We start from the raw sequence: 23,190 nt of genomic DNA on the forward strand, positions 1-23,190 counted from the left end.
TGTAACCTTGGCCAGATCTGTGCCTTGCCACAATTCTGTCTCTGAGCTCTTCAGGCAGTTCCTTTGACCTCATGATTCTCATTTGCTCTGACATGCACTGTGAGCTGTAAGGTCTTATATAGACAGGTGTGTGGCTTTCCTAATCAAGTCCAATCAGTATAATCAAACACAGCTGGACTCAAATGAAGGTGTAGAACCATCTCAAGGATGATCAGAAGAAATAGACAGCACCTGAGTTAAATATGAGTGTCACGGCAAAGGGTCTGAATACTTATGACCATGTGATATTTCAGTTTTTCTTTTTTAATAAATTTGCAAAAATTTCTACATTTCTGTTTTTTTCTGTCAAGATGGGGTGCTGAGTGTACATTACTGAGAAATAAAATGAACTTTTTTGATTTTTGGAAAATGGCCGCAATGAAACAAAGAGTGAAAAATTTAAAGGGGTCTGAATACTTTCCGTACCCACTGTATGTGCTCTGACCCACATACAATTTCCTGTTCCATACACAGAGAGGGAGAGAGAGGATGACGAGTGACATTCAGTGTGTTGGGCTTTATAGAAATATTTTTATCACTTAATATAGATATAAACAATGAAAACCAATTCAGGATTTCTGCTAAGATTAAATACTAAAGCTTAAAATTCCCTAGTAGTAGGTAAAGTGGTTCTCAAACAAAAACCTTACAAAAAAACCCTACAATCTTAAATCATTTAAGTATAAATCAATGATAATAAATGTTCGCAGGTAAAGAAGGGAACAGAATTACCTTCATCTGTGTATATACTCAGTGCCTTTTGCAGTTTGTCTTAAAGATAAAACCAGCAGACGTGCAGAGGGTCGTACAGCTGCGTTAAAATACCTGTTTATTTTGTACAGAGCTGAAACAACAATTTAGGCATCAATGCCTTAATAGACGGAATTTTAATCTAATGCAGCTCATTCAAGGGCATAGGTCTAATCGCAGGTGTTTTGTGTAAGCGCTTTACCTCTGTGCGCTTTACTGGATGTAAGTGTTTCAGGTGATAAATGAAGTTTGTGCTATTCCGCCCTGTTACAATATACTATACACCAGCAGTCTGTTTTGTGTCAGTCTTTATGCTGCCAAAGTATCGAAAAACAGCTCTCAAGGTTAAGATGTTCGTGACTGTGGATGTGTTCTGTGCCAACACCTAAAGTTTCCTCTGTTCTGAGCGTTCATCTATGCCACCTTTCTAATTAACATCTGATACCCCCCCCAAAAAAAGAACATGTGGTGTGTTGAGCTAACTGAATAACAATTAGGGTGGTAAGAGAAGAAGATGGAAAGGGAGAAACCAAGCGAGTGAAACCTTAGACAGGGAGCTTAAACGAGGGGAAGAAATCAGTGAGAGATTTTTTTTTCCCTTTCCTCCTTTTGAGAAGGTTCAGCTGAAGTGCAGTGGGATTATGGGAGGGGCTGTCGCTGCTTGTCTGCTTGTCTCTTCACCTCCATCGCTCACATCCGTTCGCCGCCTCTCTTCTCCTTTGTCCATCCATCCCCTCCCTCCGTTATATACTCTTATTTTATTATTATTATTTTTTTTGTGTTGCGTTCATCCAGATTCTTCATTCTGTGGTTTCTCTCCTTCTCTTCCCCTTTTATGGCGCATTCCCTGCTTGTACGCTTCTCGTTTCCATCCCTCGCCATCTTTCCTTCATTCGCCATGTCTGTGTTCGGTGGAGAAGGAGAGAGACCGTAGGAGAGTTGACATAGTGTGTGAAGTCATCCTCGTCCCTGAAAGGAAAACCGAGTGAAAAGCAGAGAAACGGGGAGAGAGAGAGAGAGAGAGAGAGAGAGAGAAATGTTGCTGCAGCAGCTCTGCATTCGGAGTCTCTCACTGCTGCTGTTGACTTGATAGAATCCAGTGGGACTAAAGAGGGAAAAAATCGATCTTGATTAGTGGAAAAACTTCACAGCACGCATCTTATTTCTACCTTTCTGTTCCACTGGGGAATGAATTGCTTTTCTCACCATCTTTTCTCACTTGTTATTCTTCTTTCAAGCTAGACACATTAAAGCAAGTCAACTCTCTCTCTCCCTCCCCCACCCCCTCCCTCTGCTCCCTGTCCATTCAGAAGGTGTGAAAGTGAAAAGTGGGAGGGTGTTGAAGGTGTGGAATTGTCATGGAAAATTAAAGAAAAATCTGCTTAAACTGTCCAGCCATGTCAAACAACAAATGCATATACTTTTGACCACTGCTGTGTTCTGTATTGCTATTTTGGGCCTCTATCCTCACAACAAAATTTTAACCAAAGCAATTGCATGTTTGTAGAAATTGCTGTGTCATTCAGTTGGTCGGACCATTGGATAGATTGCAATTAAATTTGATCTATATATTCACCGTCACCAGAGAAAGATCCTAATGACTGTTCAGGCCATTTCAGTGCCATCAACAGGTAAAAGTTTTCACTTATGGAGAGAAATTATAGAATATCTATGTATTATTGGGTGGATCAGCAGAAAATTTGGTACAGACATTCACTTTCAACAGGACCAACTGTAATAACTTTGAAGATGATGTATGATAATATGTTATTATCAGTGTTGGGGTAGTTACTCAAAAAAGGTAATGGATTACACATTACTAGTTTTTAAAAAAAAGTAATGCCCTACTTTACTAGATTACGCACTGCTGAAAGTAACTAGTTACACTACTAGTTACATTACTTTTGGATATCTGCGTAACACAAATCCTTATTATAATGAGGACATAGACATGATCTCTCTTGAACATCAGCCCAACATTTGTCAAGAGAAGAACAAGGCTACAGTACAGTAATGCTTAAAACTTTAATTTGACATTTCATTGAAAACATAACATTTTTTATTTAATGAATTTCATTACAATACAACATAACTTAAAATAGGCTGTCCTTCCAACCATCCAGTGCAAATATTAATTTGTTGAAAATAATATCAATAAAATAAGATACTGGCCCTCATCAAAATATCAGATGATGCTGAGACTTCAAAGGAAAAACATAGCATATGAAATTTACTTTGAACTGTGCATTTAACAGACCAAACCCACACAACAAACTTACTGTAGGTCACTAGCTGAAGTATGGCTTTAAAGTAGATTTTTCCCTCTTACTGGACCTACACCCCTTAAAAGACGTCTTTAGCAGCTCTGCCATTTCTGCATCCTCGTGAACTGGCGCTAAATTCAAAAATGAGGTCAGAAAATTGTTACGCAAACACGCAAATTCTTTGCATCAATGCTTCGTTTAATCTATATCTAAACTATAATCTAAACTAGAGCAAACTGTTTCGCACGGACAATTATTACTGTCGCACATCGCACTTACACTATGATCGAGTTAACCCTTTCATGCATGGTGTCCACATTTGTTGGTTTGGTTATGGTTTAACTCCATTATGGGATACGTTACTGTATCATGGTCTAAGTCATTTGAGGACAGTGTCAGTTGATTGATAGCAACATTGTAACAGTGGTTACTCATCAATCCAAGATGGCCGACTGTGATGGCCATGTGCTAAATGCCTTTTATTCAAAGAAGAAAAATAGTAGTATATACAGTAAAGTATTATTAACAGGTTTATGTTTTATAAATTAAAATTTAGAGTAAAATGTAGTTTTTATACACCCAAAACCAACTGCCCATGTATGTGGACGTCATGCAACAGTGGAGTCAGATTGAATCAGCTAGTTTATCTATTCAAATTTTTCAAAGATGTGATATATTGTATTATATTATAATAAAACAGACATTTAACAAATATATGAACATTAATAACAATGCAAATGTGCATATTACAGCTTTAAATTGTAACTTTTGACTGCTTTGCAGCCTTTACATGAAATAAGAGTATTATACTCACACACTATAAAGAAATCAGTACTTGATTACTAAAATCATCGTTAGCTGCAGCCCTAGGGGACAAAATCTACAGTTACTGCAAAAATGCTTACTAAATTTCAGCTAAAGCTAATATGAGGTTTTGGACAAATCCAGTGGATATCTTCCAAAGTTACAGCCTCTTTAGTATGATATTTAAGCAATAGCTCAGAACAGGTCGTGGTATACGCTATATTATATCACAGTTAAGGGGCGTTGTTCGGCCCGACGCGAAGCTTTTATAAAACGGTTACCAAGTGTGGCAAAAAGAAAGTAGGCTAACAGACGCACTACAATTTGACTTTGTTTTATTTCATCAACAGACATTTATGAGTGCAAAAAGTAGTTCCACCAGGCTGCCGGTGGGCTTTGACGGTTGCTAAGCAACATACATCAAAGGCTAGAATTATTAGAACTGTTTATTGTGCAGCCACTAAAAACTGTCCAGCGTCAGTAGATTTTGGTAACTTATAATATGCTTGCTCTTGTGTGCCGGCGGCAAGCAGTGCGTAAAATAATAACATTTTAATATTATACCTACCATAAGGGGCAGAACTGCATTTCTCCTTGAGCAATAGTCTTTTGAACAGGCTATTGAAACTTAAACTTTGTTGCAATATCGCAGACATCTCCGCCGGTAAAATGTGATCTGTCAGATCAGATCTGTATCAGATTGCATTTTAGTACCAGGTGTAAATGGGACGTGAGACCCCCACGAAGCTCCGATTATAACTTGAACCCTGTTTGTCGCGGAGTGATACGGATCTGTGCAAAGGAATTCAACGTGATACCCGTTATATATGCTCATTATATCACTGATATGAACCAATCAGATTGCTTGATTTGAGCTACCCCTTTTATAATCCTTTTTTATGTATTCTTGCTGCGGTGCGGCCGAGGGAAAAGAGGGAACTTTGTACTAAAAATAAAGTAACTTTGTAAAAGAATACCTGCTTGAATCTGTAAGTCAGACAGCTTCAGCTTCATAGTAGCTTCAGCCTTTAACTCTGATTGAACACTTACTTCAGCATGACTCAAAAGGATCAGAAACAATCATTAGACCTCAACGTTTATCTATCTACCAATTGGTTTTCTTTGCAATTAACATTACAACCTGAGCTTTTTCTCAAAAGAGGATACATTTTAACAGCCGCGTGAGCTTGTATAGAGTAATGTGAAAGCTTTTTGAAAATGAAGAAGAAGAATTCTTACTTAGTCATACTTCAGAGGTTTGTCACATTTGAATGCTAATTGCACCCAGAAAATTAATTGATTTAAGTTGTGGTCTGGGTGTTCCTGTCTTTTTTTGTTTAGTCTTTATCTTGGTGCTCAGGCTGCTACAAATCATCCCTAACAAACCAGAAATGTGAAATAATGCGAATTGAGAGATTAGATTCACAATAATACAACCAACGTGACAATGGTAACAAACTTTAAATTTGCATTTGCAATGCATGAAGTTTCTTCAGGTATGACCGGAATGCAGCAAGTGTTTAAAATAATCCCGGAAACAAGTCCCTCCAGGTTCCTGGGTGCCTCTTAATGACATGTTGACCTCGCTTGGCCTTTGTTGAAGCCAAAGCCTCCCTCCTACTCAGCTTCCATTTTCCATTATGCTTCAATTTTGCGGCTGTCCGCTCCCCCGGGGTCGCGGTTCTGTTAGCTCTGCTCACATTGTGTGCTGTAATACTTTAGCAGCAATATGGCCGCCACCGAGTCTCCCCACCATTTCATGCCCAGGAATGATAATGAGTAGCTTCAGGACGCCTTGTTTTCAACAACTTAACTGCGGATATATAGTTCAGGGAAAGTGAGACAAAGAGAGACAGACAGAGAAAGAGAGTGAAGGAGGGAGAGAGAGAGAGAGAGAGAGAGAGAGAGGTGAGTTGTCATAGTGATGGGATACATGAACTAAAGTCATTACAGGAGACAGTTATGCACAGTGATGCTACAAGGACAAATGTGATGGACACAATAAGTGCCCAAAATAAATGGACAGTGTACAAACAAGATGGAGAGAGAGAGAGACATAGGGGAACATATGACCGAGGCAAGACACGCCCCTTCTGGGAAATTGTGATTTGCATTTTTATCACTAGACTAAATAAAAAATGTTTAGGTAGACAAATAATCTATCAGAATAATCAATAAACAAATCATCAGTTGCAGTCCTTTCAGATTCTTTGTTATTCTTCTTACACTTTGATCAGATATCTGCCGCTTTCTATCATAGTTTTGATGATACCTTTTTATATTCAGCCAGTGGTCTTGGATGGTGGTTCGTGTTTTGGCACACTGTACCTCAACACTGATGCATTTGAGAAGCATGACTTTTTTTTGTTAAATTAAAAACCCAACAACGGGTATCAAAAAAGTATAATTTTGGAATTAGTACGCAAAGTCACTGTCACCATCTTGCTAGAAGAAGCAAGACAGTGACGTCTCTTTCTGCCTGGCACCTTTTTCCCAGTACATCATTGTGGTTAAGCGTCTTAAGGCTGTTGCTTTATAATCCAGCGATGACCGATTGTTTTGGTTTGCTAGGCTTTCCTTTTTGTTCAAGAATATACAGTATATTCCAGAAGAAACCTTTTGAGACCGCTTTGTCTTATTTACATGAGCATAAAAGTCTCTCAAACCATCTGCACTGGCCTGAACATAACGGAATGTTCCTTATGTTTTGTCGATTGAAGTCGATCTTCTCTTCCCCTCTTTAAGCTGTTATTTTGAACCTTTATTCGTCTCCCTTGGTGAAAAATGTGTAAGAGCGTTCCTGCTGTGTTTCTCCTCCTCCAGTCTGTCCTCTGCATCTGTAATTATGCTCACTTGTTCCAAAAAAGTTCAGATGATTGACAGTTTGTGGGCGATGGGATGTTCTCCTGACCATAGAAGGTACTGTTTGTCTGTTTGTTCACTTTGTGTACATCTTTTAGCATGATCCTGCTCAAATTTCCACATAAAAATTATTAAGGAAAGGTAAATCTAACTGACCGACTAATTGGCTGGCTCACCTGTTGGTTGACTGGCTGGATGACTGCTTGGTCTGCTTCTGATGAGTGGATTAACAGAAGGCATGGCCGGCTAGCAGTCTGGTTTGTTGGCTTCCTGACTCACTGGTTGGCTAGCTGCCTGGCTAAATGACTGGCTGCCTGACTGAAGCAGTAACCAACTGGCTGGCTGACTGTGATTCAAGGGATTGGCTGACTAGCTGGCTGATAGACTGACCCCCATGATCTTTACACACTCAAAACCCCTGTTGAACTCTTCGAACGGCCACCCCAAATTAAAGCAAAATAAATAACAAGCGAACAGCTTTTTGTGGCGGACAAATATGGACGTGCTCGGCAATGTCCTCTTGCTCCTGCTGCTTGCTTAAACATCTCATGAGAAAACAAGCTCGGTTTAACTTCCTCATCACAGAAATAACAGCTTAAAGTGCAAATATAGTTAGTGGGAGGACTTAACAAGAACAAATGAGGAGTTTTGTTCCGAAGTGATACCTCTACTATTTAAAAACACACAAATGTCTGACAGCATAAAATTAGCTGATATTTAAATAATCATAGATAAGTTCAGTTGTCAGTCACCAAAAATCAGTTTGACTGGGTGTTCTGGATTTCAGAGATAGTGAAGCTGAGCTGAACTGAGCTGAGCTGCAGGTAATGTGTTTTTATAGATATGTAGAAGTTTACAGTGGATTCTTTCATCTTTTAAATAAGTTTGGCTGAATTGCCCTTTAAGCTCTGGACCAGACTCAGAAATGTCAGCATAGTCGTTGGCATCTGTTGCTTCTGCAGCTGCAATGCTTGATAAGATGTGAGTGTTTTAATTTCTGCAAGCAACAACATTGAACACCAATCATTTCCTGTGTTAAAAAGAAAAACAAAAAAAACTGTTTTGACAGCCTAACTGAATTTGCCAGCCAACAGAAAGAGCTACCTGCAGCGATAAATATAAAGGCAATTAAAAAAACTATCCTTATATAACTTCACTATAGTTCAGTCATTTTAGTGGTTTTCTTCTATAACTGTTTTTAGTTTCATTGCATTTTCTAAGACATTGGGCTGTTATTCTCCTCAGCAGGGAGCTCTGCGTGTGATTGGTCTAAAGATATGTTTAGCTGCATTGTATTTTCTCCTGCAGTTTATGTTTCTGCTTCTGTCTGTTGATGGCACAGATGACACAGTGAATGTTGAAGAAGGGATAATACTTAAAGTGTGAAATGAGTGCACAACACAACAATGTAGTGTTTTTGGAAAAGTTTTTTGATGCTTATTGATCAAACCAGTGTTTGATTTTCAATTCAGACAGAAGTAGAAGTTTAATTATAGCTATCAATTATCATTTTAGTCGACCACATTGTAATCTTCTGTTAGATCCCCAAAGCCAATTCAGCTAGTAATGTCTACTGAAATTGCTGTCTGTCGGTTGGTTGGTTGGTCCACCACTTTGGTATAGACTAAAACAACTATGGGGTACATTGCCATTAGTTTCTGTGTAGACATTCATTGTCTCTCTCCAGGTGATCTATCCTACTGACTATGTTGATCCCATGAGCTCCACGTGAGGCCGACTTTTGTGGTTTTGAATGAAATGTGAAACGTTTATTGAATTAAGTGGCATGACTTTTTGTACAGACGTTCATGTCCTCCTCAGGGTGATTTGTAATAACTTTGGTGCCTCTGGCTTTTCATCTAGCACCATCATCAGGTTAAAATTTTAATTTGTCCAATACTTTAGTTTATGACCAAATAACTGCAAAACTAATGACGTTCCCATCAGACTCGACTGTACAGCACTGCTGTGCTTAAGCACGGTCTCACAGAGCTGCTAGCACGATAGACTCTTTTTCAAAACGAGCCAAAGTGCAACATCAGCGAAGCAAGTGTAAATGATACAGCTGCTACATCTGTACTAGAAAATGGCAAAAGGTCGCCGCTACGTTTGCTCAGGAGTCCGGGCTGCAGCCGTCTGTCTTCTGCGACCATTCAGTGGAAATGTCATGTTATGTCTGCCCCACGTCGGCCTACGGGATCAGATACACGGGTTCGGCTGATGCAAATCGCTCACAAATAAATGTCACCCGGCCTCAGTGATGCCACGATGATTGAGAAGTAATCGCTTGATCTTGTTTTGTGCCTGTACGCGTGTCTGAGTCTGTGCTGTAATATCCTGAGAAGGCGAGAGGGAGAGATAGGTAGTTTGTTTGGCTCGGTTATCATTTTGTGTTCAGGCTGCGTGTTTGTTTGGAGTGATATCCGTTTATTACACTGGTTTGGACATTGTTTGTTTCCTTGCTTGGCCTTTCAGTATGTCTTATTCATAGATGGACTGACAACAGCTTAGGGGGAAAGTTCCAGAGTTTCAACTTTGGTTGCTGGGAGTTTTATTTAGCCTTTTTACTATTATTTTTTCATGTATTTTCTTTACCGTCTTTATGACTCTAAGTGTCCCATTGGGAGGTGGACCAACACTTTAAATATTATAGAGATGAAGGGTGAAAATAATTGGCTCGTTCTGCTAAAACATGGTGGAACAAGTCTGAATATTTTGGAAAAAAGTGGGAAGTTCCATTCACGACACTTCCCAATGAGCTGCTTGACATCCAGCTGTAAAGACTGGCTGCAATGGAGAGCTACGCAACAAAAGGTGATGCTGTACAACTCTGCAGACCTTCAGGGTAAACACAGGCTAAAAGTCCTTTCACATGATGATTAATGGACATTTTGAATTAAATATAAAGCAGAGATTATTTCTCATCTGAGTGTGTGTGTGAAAGAACGGCTGTGTATTTGAATGTGTATGTTGAATTTGTATGTTATGGACTTTTAACAGCGCCGCAAGTTCAGTCGTAGTCTTATAGCACGTGGTGGTAATGTAGAAACAGGGAAGAAGTCAGTGTGTTTGGTATTTTAAACTTGATGATATATTCATTAATTAATTTATGATTTAATTTATTAATGTTGGTTGGCAATAATAAAAAAAAAAATTTACCAAATAGTTAACATCAACATGAATATGTATGCTTGTGTTTAAAGGTGCTTTGTTAGATGCAGATTAGATCATTTGATGTTTTGCTGGTTTGTGTGCATACTCCTGTGTGTATTTTGGTATGTTGTACTATCAGTTACCAGTCAGTTAAAATGCTTGCGTAAATCCGTGTAGTGGAGTTATAGCTTGTGTCTGAGTCGTCTGAATGGAAACTGTTAGCATTTTATAGGCGGAACAGAAAACCCCTTTTCACCTACGGGCCAAACGGGGCCTGATATTTCCAAATCTCAGTGTGCAGTGTGTAATTTGGACTTTTGATTTAAAGCTCTCTAAAGTAAGCCAAGTGTGTGAAACCAATAAAGATGAAAAATGCATGTAGGTTTTAAAAGACTTGTAAGGACTTTCCCGATTTGTGATTAATAACCTTGGAAGAGGAATAAAATAATAAAAAACATAGTGTGACCATCTTTCCAGGTCACCCAATCATGAAAACTCAATAGCAACTGTTGTTTACCTGTCACAGTCTTGGTGTTAATTTTCCATACTTTCTCTGTGTCTCCAGCTTTAACAACCTGACCAGTAGAAAATAGACTTGTATAGTTTGTTTTGATCTAGTCCATTAGTTCAGATAATTGCTTTCTCGCCATCTCACGTGCAATAAGAATGTAATAATTCCACACTGATGGGCCTCTCTCTCTCTTTTAGGATGAAGAGGAGGAAATTAAGCTGGAAATCAACATGCTGAAGAAGTACTCCCACCACAGAAATATAGCCACCTACTATGGAGCCTTCATCAAGAAAAGTCCACCGGGCCATGACGACCAGCTATGGGTGAGGCTACTTCTACCATTAATATTTATGTAATGTCTTGACATGTGTTATCAGTTAAATTCTCCTGAAATTGAATAAAGCAATTATTCCGACCAATCATTACCTCTCAATTCCTGACATAGCATAACTAAAATACACAAGCAACAGAATAAAGTCAAGTAAGAACATTTTCAGGAAAATAGAGACAAGTGGAACGCCATCAGAAATCCTGAAAAGAAGTTTGTTCCTAAAAGTGGATTATTGTCTGTCATCTGTCAAGAGGTTTTAAACCAGGCTGCAAGTCCAGCCTCTGGACAAAACGTCTTCCATTTGGTTACTGCTAGAAGTTGATTTAATTTAAAAAAAATAGTTGAATTTACTTGAATTCACATGACTATTGGTGTATCTTAGAATACATGTTCGGATATTTAGATTACTATAATGAACAGGTATGTTGCATGAATTAAAAAACAAACAACTAAAGGAATGAACTGTTAGGTTTTCACATATACAATGCCCAAAAAATTCACTCGACTAGAGAGATGTAACAGATCAGCAACAACAAACTCTCGGAGTGGCGAAATGGGGTCTATATACAGAGTTAATATGCTCGCACCTGTTCACTCACTGCTTGTAAACAGTAACAGTTAATACAACGTAAATGTTTTTCCCCCCAACATTGCAGCCTCCACTGGCCCTCATCTTGGAGGAGAAAGAAAGGAAACACAGTGATGGAAGAAGTATTTAGATATTTGACTTAAAGCAAATAGCAATGTCACACTAAAAATTCTCTGTTATAAAAAGAAGTCCTGCATTTCAAATTGTACTTAGTATTAGCAACAAAAAGTACTTAAAGTATCAAAAGTAAAAGTAGGCAGCAGAATGGCCCTTGCCATTAAAATGCTACTGTTTCATACTGTGTTATCGGATTATTATTACTGTAACATTTAATGTTACAGCTGGTTGAAGTGGAGCTAATATGAACTAATAAAACTAAAGCTGTCAGATAAATGAGTAAAAAGTACGTTTCCCTGTGAAATGTAGTGGAGTAGAAGTAGCTTAAAATTTACTTCAAGTAAAGTACATCAAACGAGTAACTGTACTTTCCACCACTGACAAAAACACAGCAAATCAAAGAAAAGACAAACAAGTGCGGAGGAAATGAATAAAACAAATGAAGCAAAAATGAGGAACGAAATGGAAAGAGATGATTAGCGAAGGGAGAGAAGAACAAAAAGCAGCAGGGAAGATTTATTGCAGCTCAGTTTGTTGAAGGCAATTTTACCTTGTTTTATGGCCTGCAGCTCTGCTGTTCCTAGAGAGGAGAGAGCTCACCCCACAACATGGCCCTGTATTTGTTTTTACATCTGTCTCTGCGACCCCCTTACATCCATCAGTGTTGTCAGTGTCTTCATGCTGTCTGCTGTCACGTTGCTTTTATTTTATTTATATATGTACTAAAACATGTCTGGAGGGGATGTTTAAACATGTATTTGATTATTTTATATGTGATTTTGCATATCTTTGCTATACTGTGATTTATATGTAAATCAGAAAAATATTCTTACTGATATCATGATATTGATTTTGACCAGCCCTGATAGCCTATTTTTGCAAATCTTTTAGCTATGAGCGTTATTGACATTAAAAGTGTTGAGGACTTTACATTAAAGTGGAGAGACCTACTGCATAATAGTCCATGTTCACCAGCTGTTGAAGGTGCTCATCAGTGGTTTTCTTAATGCTCATGTTTCTTCATATTAGACCACATTTCCTATCAGCCCATTACTTCCAGTCTCCCATCCCAATCCCTACACAGGGTAAACATGGAGGAAGGGAATTTTCCAATCCGCCTTTTACTCCTCCTATGATATGCTGACACCAGATACATTTCCATCCAGATCTGACCAAAAGAGGGAAATAAATCGAAAGATGGAAAATAAAGCACAGGCTGACAGAGACTGACAATTTCCTGAGCGATTGTCTTGTTTGTTGAAGGTAGTTATACTACAAAATGAATGTGGTGATGCTTTATTGATGGTACAATACTGCGTGTAGCACCTTTTTGCAGATGGTCTCATTAACTGGCAGAATGATTGAGAGTATGTGTGTGTAAATGACCACAGTCTTCTCAGTATCTCTTGTTCTCTCCTCCAGCTGGTGATGGAGTTCTGTGGTGCGGGTTCCATCACAGATCTGGTGAAGAACACCAAAGGCAACACACTGAAGGAGGACTGGATCGCCTACATCTCCCGAGAGATCCTGAGGGTTAGTCCCCTTTTACTACATGCCAATTTCCAATTCAGAATCAAATATATTACAGCAGGAAACTCAAACAGGTTTTGTCACTAAAGACTGAAAGTGTCTCCTGTTATATTGGGCTGATAAATTGCTGGAAAAGGCCACAACTGCTCTGTGAAGCAGCATTTAATATGTTAATATGTTTTTGTTTTTTTCCTTTTCTCACTGCAGGGATTAGCTCACCTGCATGCTCATCATGTCATCCACCGTGACATCAAGGGACAAAACGTGCTGCTGACTGAAAATGCGGAAGTCAAACTGGGTATGCGTTGATTTTGTTTTGGTTGAACTGTGGGTCCAAACTGGGCCTGCAGACTGGGAGCACAGCCGGCACTGAGGTTTGGACGACTGCACTGAAAAAATACAGATTGCCAGACAGAACTTTTTCATGACCACAGTTGTTTTGTAATGTTTCACATGATTGCACATGGCCTATATAAAAGGCCCTTACACAGTAATGCAAATACTTTAGAAACTTTTAATTTATTTTCAGTTTCAATTTATTAAAAGATAACTGTAGATGTATTTTGATCATCATGTTGCAAATTATCCTACCACAGAAAAATGTCTAGGTTCTTTGGTACAGACATTTTCACACAGTATGTCCATTTATTGATACACAAAAAAGCCCATAAAAGCTTTAAGCTGTATTAATTAACATCAAGCAAACAAACAAAAAGTAACCGTGATTAGGTATGTAGGGCCTGTGCGTCCTCACATGCCTCTCTCAGCCTGTCTATCGGTGCGCGGACACACTTAAACCTGATTTGAGACGTGTGCACCAGCTGGCAGGTGGAAACTGTAAGTACCCCATCCCAGTCATGGAAACTGTGGTAGCTGTTGCCAGGAGCAGTTAACATAAAGTTTCTCACATCAATCAACAAACCGAAAAAGTTAGTTTCCTCACAAAACTAAATGTGGGTAGTGATGGTGCAGTGGATAAGACACATGCTTTGGTGTGAGAATTCAAGACACATAACCCCTAGTTGCTCCAGAGGCGTGCGACCTCTGACATGTGTAGCAATTGTAGCTTTGGATAAAAACGTCAAATGAAAAAATTTAAATGTGAAAAAGGTTATATCATCTCGTAATGAGTAAGTGCTGATTTTAGCTCAAACTTCATCCATTTTCTACTGCTTATTCGGGTCATCTTTGCGTTAATATTCATTATGTCATTAGGATTTTTGTTATATAGTGCTGGAAAGTTCTGAAAATATATATTTATAATATATAATATTAAATAATTCTAGGCCATCTTGTCCATCTTGATTAAATTACATTTTGTGACCTTGTCCCACTGTGGCCATAATAAAACAATTTGCTAAAGGGAGGCAAGACAGAGCCTTGTAACAGAGCAGCACCTTGACCTTTACACTCTGAGTCAGGACCCGACAGGGACTGTGGACTTAAATTTGGTGGACGAGTCAAATTTTTAATTAACATGGTTCCCAGGGCAAGAGTCTGAATCTTTTATTTAGCTCAGGGATTGACATTTGAAAGACCCATCTGTTATTCTGCTTTCACACAGGATCTAAACTGTTTCAATATATTTTTCAAGTTTCTCATACTGTATCTATAACATGACCCTCAAGTTGTGCACTATCAGTAGGTTCCCAAACGTATTGGACAATTTTTTTTTTTGATATTTTACTGATCAGTCTAAAAATATTCTTTTACTCTCAGATGCATTATAGGATTGGGTTTTAACCACTAATAACTGATGTTAATGTCCTATTTCCCAGTGGACTTTGGTGTGAGTGCTCAGCTGGACCGGACGGTAGGTCGAAGGAACACCTTCATCGGGACGCCCTATTGGATGGCTCCAGAGGTCATCGCTTGTGATGAAAACCCAGATGCTACCTACGACTATAGGGTAAGGAACTGGATCTGGATCTGAACTGCACATAAATTGGATCTGTGGTTTTACAGTGTGACAGGGGCAGGGCTGTATGAATAAATAATAACTTATCAAAGTGACACAGTGAAAGTGGCAAAGTCGACCCAGACATTTTTGGAAGTTTGCATTTGGGTGTGTTAGCTATGAATAAAAACATAAAACATTTAATGTTTTTAATCTTTGGGTTAGACACTGTGACAATGCCTATATTTGAGGCCTCTACTATAGGTACATATTTAAGGGTTCACTGCAGCCAGATAACAAAAACACATTTTCACACACTGGTTTCAAGATCTGTGGTTTTGGTTTGTGGCAGACACACCCTGTGCAGAAAGTAGTTTGTGGATTATCCAGAGTAACTAGGACAGGGCTGTCTCTGGAATCTGAAATTGCTGTAAAATAGCCTGAAGTGTCAGAAATCACTGTTTGGGATCAGAGATCAACATTCTCCAAGTCTGTTCTTGCACCAACTGAAATTGCTTAATTTCTGGAGGGTAACAACACTTACCCACTGAGAGAGAACCACTGCTGCCTCAGATAAGAAACATTTACTGCTTAGTAGGAACAGACATGGAGAAATGAGAGAAACATGCAAACTCACTGTTTAACTAATCTTATCTTCTGTCCTTCAGAGTGACCTGTGGTCCTGTGGAATCACGGCCATAGAGATGGCTGAGGGAGCTCCCCGTAAGTACACATCACAGTAACCTGATGGTGTTTTTTGGGGCATTTTTAAAACATTGAATCATTAAATAGTAATTTTGAGAAATCGGTATATTTATGGTTACTGCATTAAACAGTAAAAGAGTGCAGTTTTTCTTCTTCAAAGAAAGCTAAAGGTTGTAGAGTTTTTGGTGACGGCAGATAGTGGAAGGAGTAAAAGACAGATGGGAAACCTTTCAACACTTTCACACTGGCAAGTGGTAAACAAGTGACAAGCGATCATTCTAAAGTCAATTTTACAATGACATAATACATTTTTAATCTCAACATAGCATTTCAGCTTCACCCCTCCTGTACACTGAACTCACTCATTATTGGCTTTTAACTGTCTTTTTAACCTGTTTATTCTATTCTAAAATGTATGAATTTTGGCTCTCACCAATCCCTCGCCTATCTTCTCTTCTTTGTTTCCTCCAGCTCTGTGTGACATGCATCCAATGAGAGCCCTCTTCCTTATTCCCAGAAACCCTCCTCCTCGACTCAAGTCCAAAAAATGGTGGGCTAAGTTTTCAATCTTTATCCTCTCTGTGAAAAGGATCTCCCATATTAATGAAAATGTCATTTTATGCACGTCAAAACACATCACTTCTAACTTGAACCTAATAGGTCAAAGAAGTTCTTCAGCTTCATCGAGGGCTGCCTGGTGAAAAATTACACTCAACGACCTCCCACCGAGCAGCTCCTGAAACACCCCTTCATCCGGGACCAGCCCAACGAGAGGCAGGTCCGCATCCAGCTCAAAGACCACATCGACCGAACTAAGAAGAAGAGGGGCGAGAAGGGTGAGTACCTGAGGGCGATCTGTTTGCCTACGATTACAGTGCTGCTCTTAACAGTCCAACCGAGAGATTTTGTGTCTTTATCAGATGGACAGGAAACAATTCAATTAATTTCCATTAATTTCCATCATTATTTATTATTTTTCCTCACTACCCTCAGATGAGACAGAGTATGAATACAGTGGCAGTGAAGAAGAGGAGGAAGAGGCATCTGAGCAAGAAGGAGAGCCAAGGTAAGTACTGGATATATTATCACAACGCATATGAGCCAGTATGGTGTAAAGGAATTTGTTGGTTGTTTGCTTTGAAAGCCTCTTGCTCTCTGTGTATACTGTATATTTGTCTTGTCAAACTGCGCTACAAACAAGCTAAACATGACAACTTCTCCCAATACAAGAAGCTAACCAAAACTTTAATCAAAACAATTACAGAAATTAGAGTTTAGAACATTTTAAATGCAAACTCAACAGCAGGTATCAGTGATTTGCCAATTGTATTTAACAAAAATCTTAGTGATGCCACTTTATCACCAAATCCTCAGTATCCTAACATCAGGAAATCATTCCTGATGTACTGCATTTATTTGGGTCCTGAAGTTAAAATTCTCTTTTTACTTATCTTGCACACCAGCTAAAGCCTCTCATTTCATCGTCCATATAGCTCCATAGTCAACGTGCCAGGTGAGTCGACTTTGCGCCGTGACTTCATCCGGCTGCAGCAGGAGAACAAGGAGCGCTCAGAGGCGCTGCGTCGCCAACAGCTCCTCCAGGAGCAGCAGCTCCGTGAGCAGGAGGAGTACAAGCGGCAACTACTGGCCGAGAGGCAGAAACGTATAGAGCAGCAGAAGGAGCAAAGGAGACGGCTCGAGGAGGTGAGCACAGGCCTTATGAATTACTTGTCATATGGATCCAAATAGTACGTGTGCACGGTCTGCTGTGGTCAGACTGTGCATGTAGAAGTGGCTATAAGCTGCTGGCTCCAAATGCAGTCTGCTTTCTTTACGCGTTGGGTCTTTTTTTTTTTTTTACACACTATGTTGTGACATCACTGAAACAGAATCCAGCAGGGCCATTAAACCACTAACATCTAATACGTTTTGGGGGAAAGAAAAAAGAGATTGATATTAAAATTATTACTCAAGCAAAGTCTACCAGGCTAATTGAGTATGGACACTGCACAATTGTAGAGGACAATTGTATTGTAATTGTAGGATGTATTTACCTTTCTTTGATTGTCCAAATAATTTGGTTTGATAAAAAAGGTAAACTGAATATCTCATCACTTGTATTTCTTGCCCATCGCTGCCTTGTCCCCTCTCAGCAATTAAAACGGTCCGAAAAATGTCAGGAAAAACCTATAGCAGTGATGCCCCAAACAGCTCAACTAAACCTGAACTAAACTAAACTGTGTTTAATTGAAAACATAAAATATCTAAAGTTTATATATTATTTATCAAGCATCACAGGATCCCTCCCAGGGGTAACACTGACAGTTAGAACAGGACTAAAAATACTCTGATTGCAGAGCAGGACCTGCGTTATTTATGAAGCTTCCTACACGCATCCTCAACAAGCAGGAGAGATTCTCCCCTGAGAGTGAATGACATCATCTTTTTAGAAATACATCACAGAAGACAGCATGTGATATGGATGTATGACAAGTATGATACAGTGCTAAATAAAAAGCTTAATAAATACATGCATCGGTAAAAAATAAACTCGCTTTACATGCTGTATATACGGTACGACTTGTCAGTAAATCTGGCTTCACCAATGCCTAAAATTACATTACACCACTAACAGTCATGTCAGCGAGTGTTGAAACAATTAGCTTTTGGACATATTATGCACTGTTGGACAGACAAAACAATTCATTTAAGACGTTACATTGGTGCTCTGGGATTTAAAAAAAATATGTTTTAAATAATATTTATAAACCAAATGATTAATTGTTTAATTGAAAAAAGAAATCACAGATTAATGATCAGATGCAGCACCTAATCCAAACACATTTTAGGCCGAGGACTTAAATTTCATCAAGCATTTTCCTCTGTTCTCATCTAAGAAGATTTGTGTTGTGTATATAAAGTGATACAAAACTATCACTGAAGTGCGTATTTATTTGTCCATATTTTGAGATATTCGTCTGAGGTTTCAGTCTGCATCCTAATACAATAGAAGATATAATAGAAGTCAATAGAAATTAGTTTCAAGTGGTCAACAACACATCTCTCTCCAGAATCAATCTCCCGCTTACTCTGGCTGATCCTCCACAGTCTTTTCATAGGAACTATTTCTTCAGTAGAGCTGTCACTGACTGGAACAGACTCTACTACTCTACTTTGGTCTCAAGTTGTTTGTGCAGCTGCTGATAGTGTGAAAAGCCAGTTTGTCAGGTGCAGTTTATATGCCTGTACATTATCTCTGTGTAATAGGATTAAAGACTTTTGACTTGAAGGCTAGTGGTTAGATTTTTGCTCGATAATTTTATATAATAGATTCCAAAATCAATTTTAGACTGTAGCAGTGGGAGAAAAAATGATTGGTGTCCCCAGAGGACGAGTTTGATAACCCTTTTTGTAATTATCCTTTATCTCCTCAAGCTGTGGTTCTTTTCTATTAGTGTCTGTGTCTTGGCTGCATTCCCTCCTCACTTCTCTTAAAGGAGAGAGAACTATGTATATTGAATGAAGAGAGAGGGAAGTGGAGAGGGGAGGAAGTTTGCAAAGAGATGATTATAAATTTGGACAGAAGTGGACTAAACAAAATTCTCTCGAAGGAAAGGAAGAGAGAGAGACCTAAATTCTGTAAGCGGGACTGACAATGAGAGGAATGAATAGAATTAGAAAATATTAAATGAGGCAAGTGTGCCGTGAATTTCAGCATGTACATTCATTACACCTTAAAAAGTGCAAGGCCTGTGTGGCAAGAGAGAAAGTTGGATTAGTGCTTGTGTTTTCCCACAGTATTCGCAGCTCGAGGCAGCGTGTTTGATTCATGACTGTGCTTGTAGATGAATCAGACTGTAGAAGCCACAGTTAAACCCGGCCCATGTCAGAGAAACATCACCGACCGTGCATGTGCCCTCCTGTTTTGATAGATTACCACCTGTGGTGGAATCCTGAATGGTGAGCACTGAATATGTACAAACACGATGCGTCACGATGCTGTAACAAAAACCTGCAATGTCCTGCAGCTTTCACTACAGCTTTTCATAACACACTGATAGACATAAATTAGTATAATTTCTTCATCTGTCTGCTTAGAGAGCCAAGTATTAGATAACTGCCTGTCAGCCTTAAAATATTAGTCTGATTAAATGATTAAGTCTTAATGCAGTGTTGACATTTTAACTTCGTCCTGTCACTTCAGCTCATCCACTATCCACATCTTCTATTTATGTTTCCTCCACTCAAACAGGTAAATACAGGTATATGTGCCATAGACTGTACTGGTGTTCTTTGTCCATCCAAAAACACCACATGTAAAAGTGCAAAGAACAGACCATTTGAAGGGCTGCTAAAAACCCAACTTTTATTTAAGACGCATTCATAACCTTGAAAATCCTCGACAGCCTTGGACAGATGACCTTGAATGTACTGCTACTAAGAATTTAGTATTCAAAATGAATCTATATGCCCCGCTGCTTTGAACCTAGCAGCAGTTTTAAATCAATGTAGAACTGCACCTAAAATTGATTTGATTCTGTTAATCTGCTGATTATTTTCTTGATAAATATTTAAACATTGTTTTTCTATAAAAAAGTCTTCAAATTACCTGTTTTGTCCAACCAACATCTCTAAAATCCAAAGATATTCCATTTACTATAATATATGGGGGGGGGGGGAATCTAATTTAATAAAATTTGAGTAGCTGGAAACGGCATATGTTCAGCATTTTCACCAATTTTTTTTTTTACTTTTTTCTTGCAATTAATACATTTTCAAAATAGTTTCAAAACTAATTATTTATAACTGACTAATCATTTTAGCTTTACTAAAAGCTTTTGTTAAAATCACAAGAATAGAATGGAGCCTGTTGGTTGTCCTCCTTACAACAAAGTCACATCTCAATGCAGACCCACTTTTTTAGTCTGTGACTTCTACCTATAGTGAACATGACCAGTAATCATAACTCTTTGTCTCCATGGTCTGATAAAATGCATTTTCTCCACTTTAGACATCTTATCTCATCATCTAAATCAGGGCTTGTTTTTGCCTGTGGTTTGTTCTGCTGGTAGTCAAGGATGAGATGTTGCTCTTTTGCCAAAATGGTCTTAAGTTGATGGATTAATTTGGATGAATACAAGTCTGTTTTTGTAGCTGTCTGTTCGCATCCTTTTTTTTGCATGACACTTTGTAACAATGTACCCTGTAAATGGAGTTAACTATAATCCGTAATGTCTCTGGTTACTCCACCTAGACAAGATCTCATACACAAAAATGGGTCATGTCCTATTTTGCTGTATGACTTTCTTTGCGTGCTGTGTCTTGTTGTTTATACTTATGCTGCTTAGCCGAGCTGTGTTGGAATCATCAGTATTTGGTGAATGATGTCAGATTCACCTTACAGCAACAAAAAATCACAGTTGTGTTCTAATAGAAGTTGCATGCAGGTCACACAAATAAGGAACTGATTTTGTACCACTCCAGGCTGTCGATATCATCATCATAATAATAATAATAATAATAATGATAATGTTTTTGGTTTCACTGAATAGAAAACCTGAGCTGTGTCAGATATGACTAGACAAAAAGCCTTAACTAGGACACTTACAGCTGGGACATAAACAGGTTTCTGTGTTATCTTGCCTCCTGCTTCCACCTGTAGCAACAACGCCGTGAGCGCGAGATGAGGAGGCAGCAGGAGCGCGAGCAGCGCCGACGTGAGCAAGAGGAGAAGAGACGCGTTGAGGAAATGGAGCGACGCCGCAAAGAGGAGGAAGAGCGCAGGAGGGCGGAGGAGGAAAAGAGGAGGGCCGACCGAGAGCAGGTATGAGCCAGAATAATGGAGAGAGAAAAGACTGGGGAAGAAACAGATCTTTTAAAAATTAGTATAACAAATGGACATGTGACTAAATAAGAAGTTTTATTATAAATAAGTTATTTATATGTTCATTTGAATGTGAATCAAAAGTCTGTTGTTTTTAGTGGGATTTGTGTTTTTGTGACCACATACCTTAGTTGTTAGAGCTAGTACAACATTTCAGTATATTTTCTGAGTTCTTAACATTTATTTTTTGTGTATTTTATTTTATTGAAGCCCTAATTTAATGGCTTTAATGAATGGCAATCAATCCCCCAAAATTGCACACACATTTGGGACAATTTTTCACTTTGCAATTAACTGTCATAATAGACCATAGTCATAAATTAAGATGACGTATGTGGAGATAAAATACATTATTTTCTGACATTGAACTAATAGGGGGCTATGTTTGTTTGACAGGAGTACATCCGTCGTCAGTTGGAGGAGGAGCAGAGGCACCTGGAGATCTTGCAGCAGCAGCTGCTGCATGAACAGGCCATGCTGCTGGTGAGTGTTCGGCTGCTCTGTCTAAACCCATGATCACATTTATATTACAAGTTCATTTTTTACTCATAAAAACATTTTACAAACACAGTTTTGAGAATAGGCCCCTTTTCTTCCCGCTATCCTTGTTCCTTCTGTCTTTCATCAAATAGTTTCTTCTACCACCCCTCCTGTTTTTGACATCAGTTTCTTTTTGGATATTTCCACAACTCCCAGGATGTTAAATTTCATAATGCAGGTACTTATTATTCTTCCGTTACACAAACTTTCCTGATTCAGTTTTCCTTTCGATCTAAACCATATCAAGTTTTTGGGACTAACTTATGACTTTTGTAGATCCGAGGGGAGCCATTAACAGTTGAGGTCAAACCGTAATAAGTATTCTCAGGTTTTTGCTGGGGAAGTTGGGATGTTTACAGGGCCCTTAGTGATGGTGCTGTGTTACCAGGAAACTAGTCATCCTATGGGAAGAGAGGGTTTCCCCTGTTTTTATTCCAGATGTTCCTTGTGCAGAAGAGGAGCTGGGTTATTTGAAGGGGTTAGTATGACTTCATGTTTTTCATTTTAAAGAGTTAAAATCCTCTGGGGGTTACAGAGGATACTCAAATAATGAAAGGATATGACCACTCATATCCCCACTTTCCAGGCGTCACACCATCACTCTATCACTGGCTGCACTCCTCGGTTACTGCACAGTCACCATTTGTACACTTTAGAATGAAAAAATAAGTTTCCTTTACATCATGATTGGCTTTCACACTTGGATACTGTTAGAGCTCATTGAAAGTACTCAAACACTTGCTTTGTCCAAATTTACAAGAATAAACCTAAAACATCTCATTTTACCTCTTGCTATTTTAGATGTAGCTTTTGGCAATGGGTATCAAGAATCAAAATATTACTGTTTAAATAGTGGTTTAATTACTTTTAGTTAAATGCGAGAACAGATATGCAGTCAGACAATTTCCCCCCAAGCTTGCTGTTCCTTTAGTTTGTTAAACCTTACACATTTTATAAAATTTAAAAAAGCAAGCTCTAGAGAGATATTTGGTTTAAATTTGGTTTGGAAAATAAGCTGCAATGTGGACCAGAAGAAGATGTTTAATTGTAGCTTCCCTAATGCAGTTCTCCCAGGTGGACCCGAGACTATAAATTGCCAGTAAGTATAAATGTTTGGGGATCCCAAAAGGAATTAAAGTTGCTGAGGTGTCATCTAAATGAGCCCATAAAGAATAAAGTAAGAAAATCACAGTGTTGTGGAGATGGTACAACTT

At 38.7% G+C, this 23,190-nt stretch overlaps 1 protein-coding gene across 5 annotated transcripts in view; it reads left to right on the forward strand.

Annotated features, from left to right (window-relative positions):
* The window catches only part of LOC123974162 (mitogen-activated protein kinase kinase kinase kinase 4-like), a 102,882-nt gene that overhangs the window by 50,829 nt on the left and 28,863 nt on the right, over positions 1-23,190 (forward strand). For all 5 annotated transcript variants that reach the window (XM_046054634.1, XM_046054637.1, XM_046054635.1 and 2 more), the window contains exons 4-14: positions 10,581-10,706; positions 12,843-12,953; positions 13,158-13,248; positions 14,729-14,859; positions 15,516-15,570; positions 16,024-16,102; positions 16,213-16,388; positions 16,546-16,618; positions 17,046-17,256; positions 21,215-21,376; positions 21,833-21,919. In XM_046054634.1, the coding sequence (XP_045910590.1) occupies positions 10,581-10,706; positions 12,843-12,953; positions 13,158-13,248; positions 14,729-14,859; positions 15,516-15,570; positions 16,024-16,102; positions 16,213-16,388; positions 16,546-16,618; positions 17,046-17,256; positions 21,215-21,376; positions 21,833-21,919 (1,302 nt within the window). The remainder of the gene's footprint in view (positions 1-10,580; positions 10,707-12,842; positions 12,954-13,157; positions 13,249-14,728; positions 14,860-15,515; positions 15,571-16,023; positions 16,103-16,212; positions 16,389-16,545; positions 16,619-17,045; positions 17,257-21,214; positions 21,377-21,832; positions 21,920-23,190) is intronic.

Source organism: Micropterus dolomieu, linkage group LG07 (genome assembly GCF_021292245.1).
Source record: "Micropterus dolomieu isolate WLL.071019.BEF.003 ecotype Adirondacks linkage group LG07, ASM2129224v1, whole genome shotgun sequence".
In the NCBI taxonomy this organism is placed as follows: Eukaryota; Metazoa; Chordata; class Actinopteri; order Centrarchiformes; family Centrarchidae; genus Micropterus; species Micropterus dolomieu.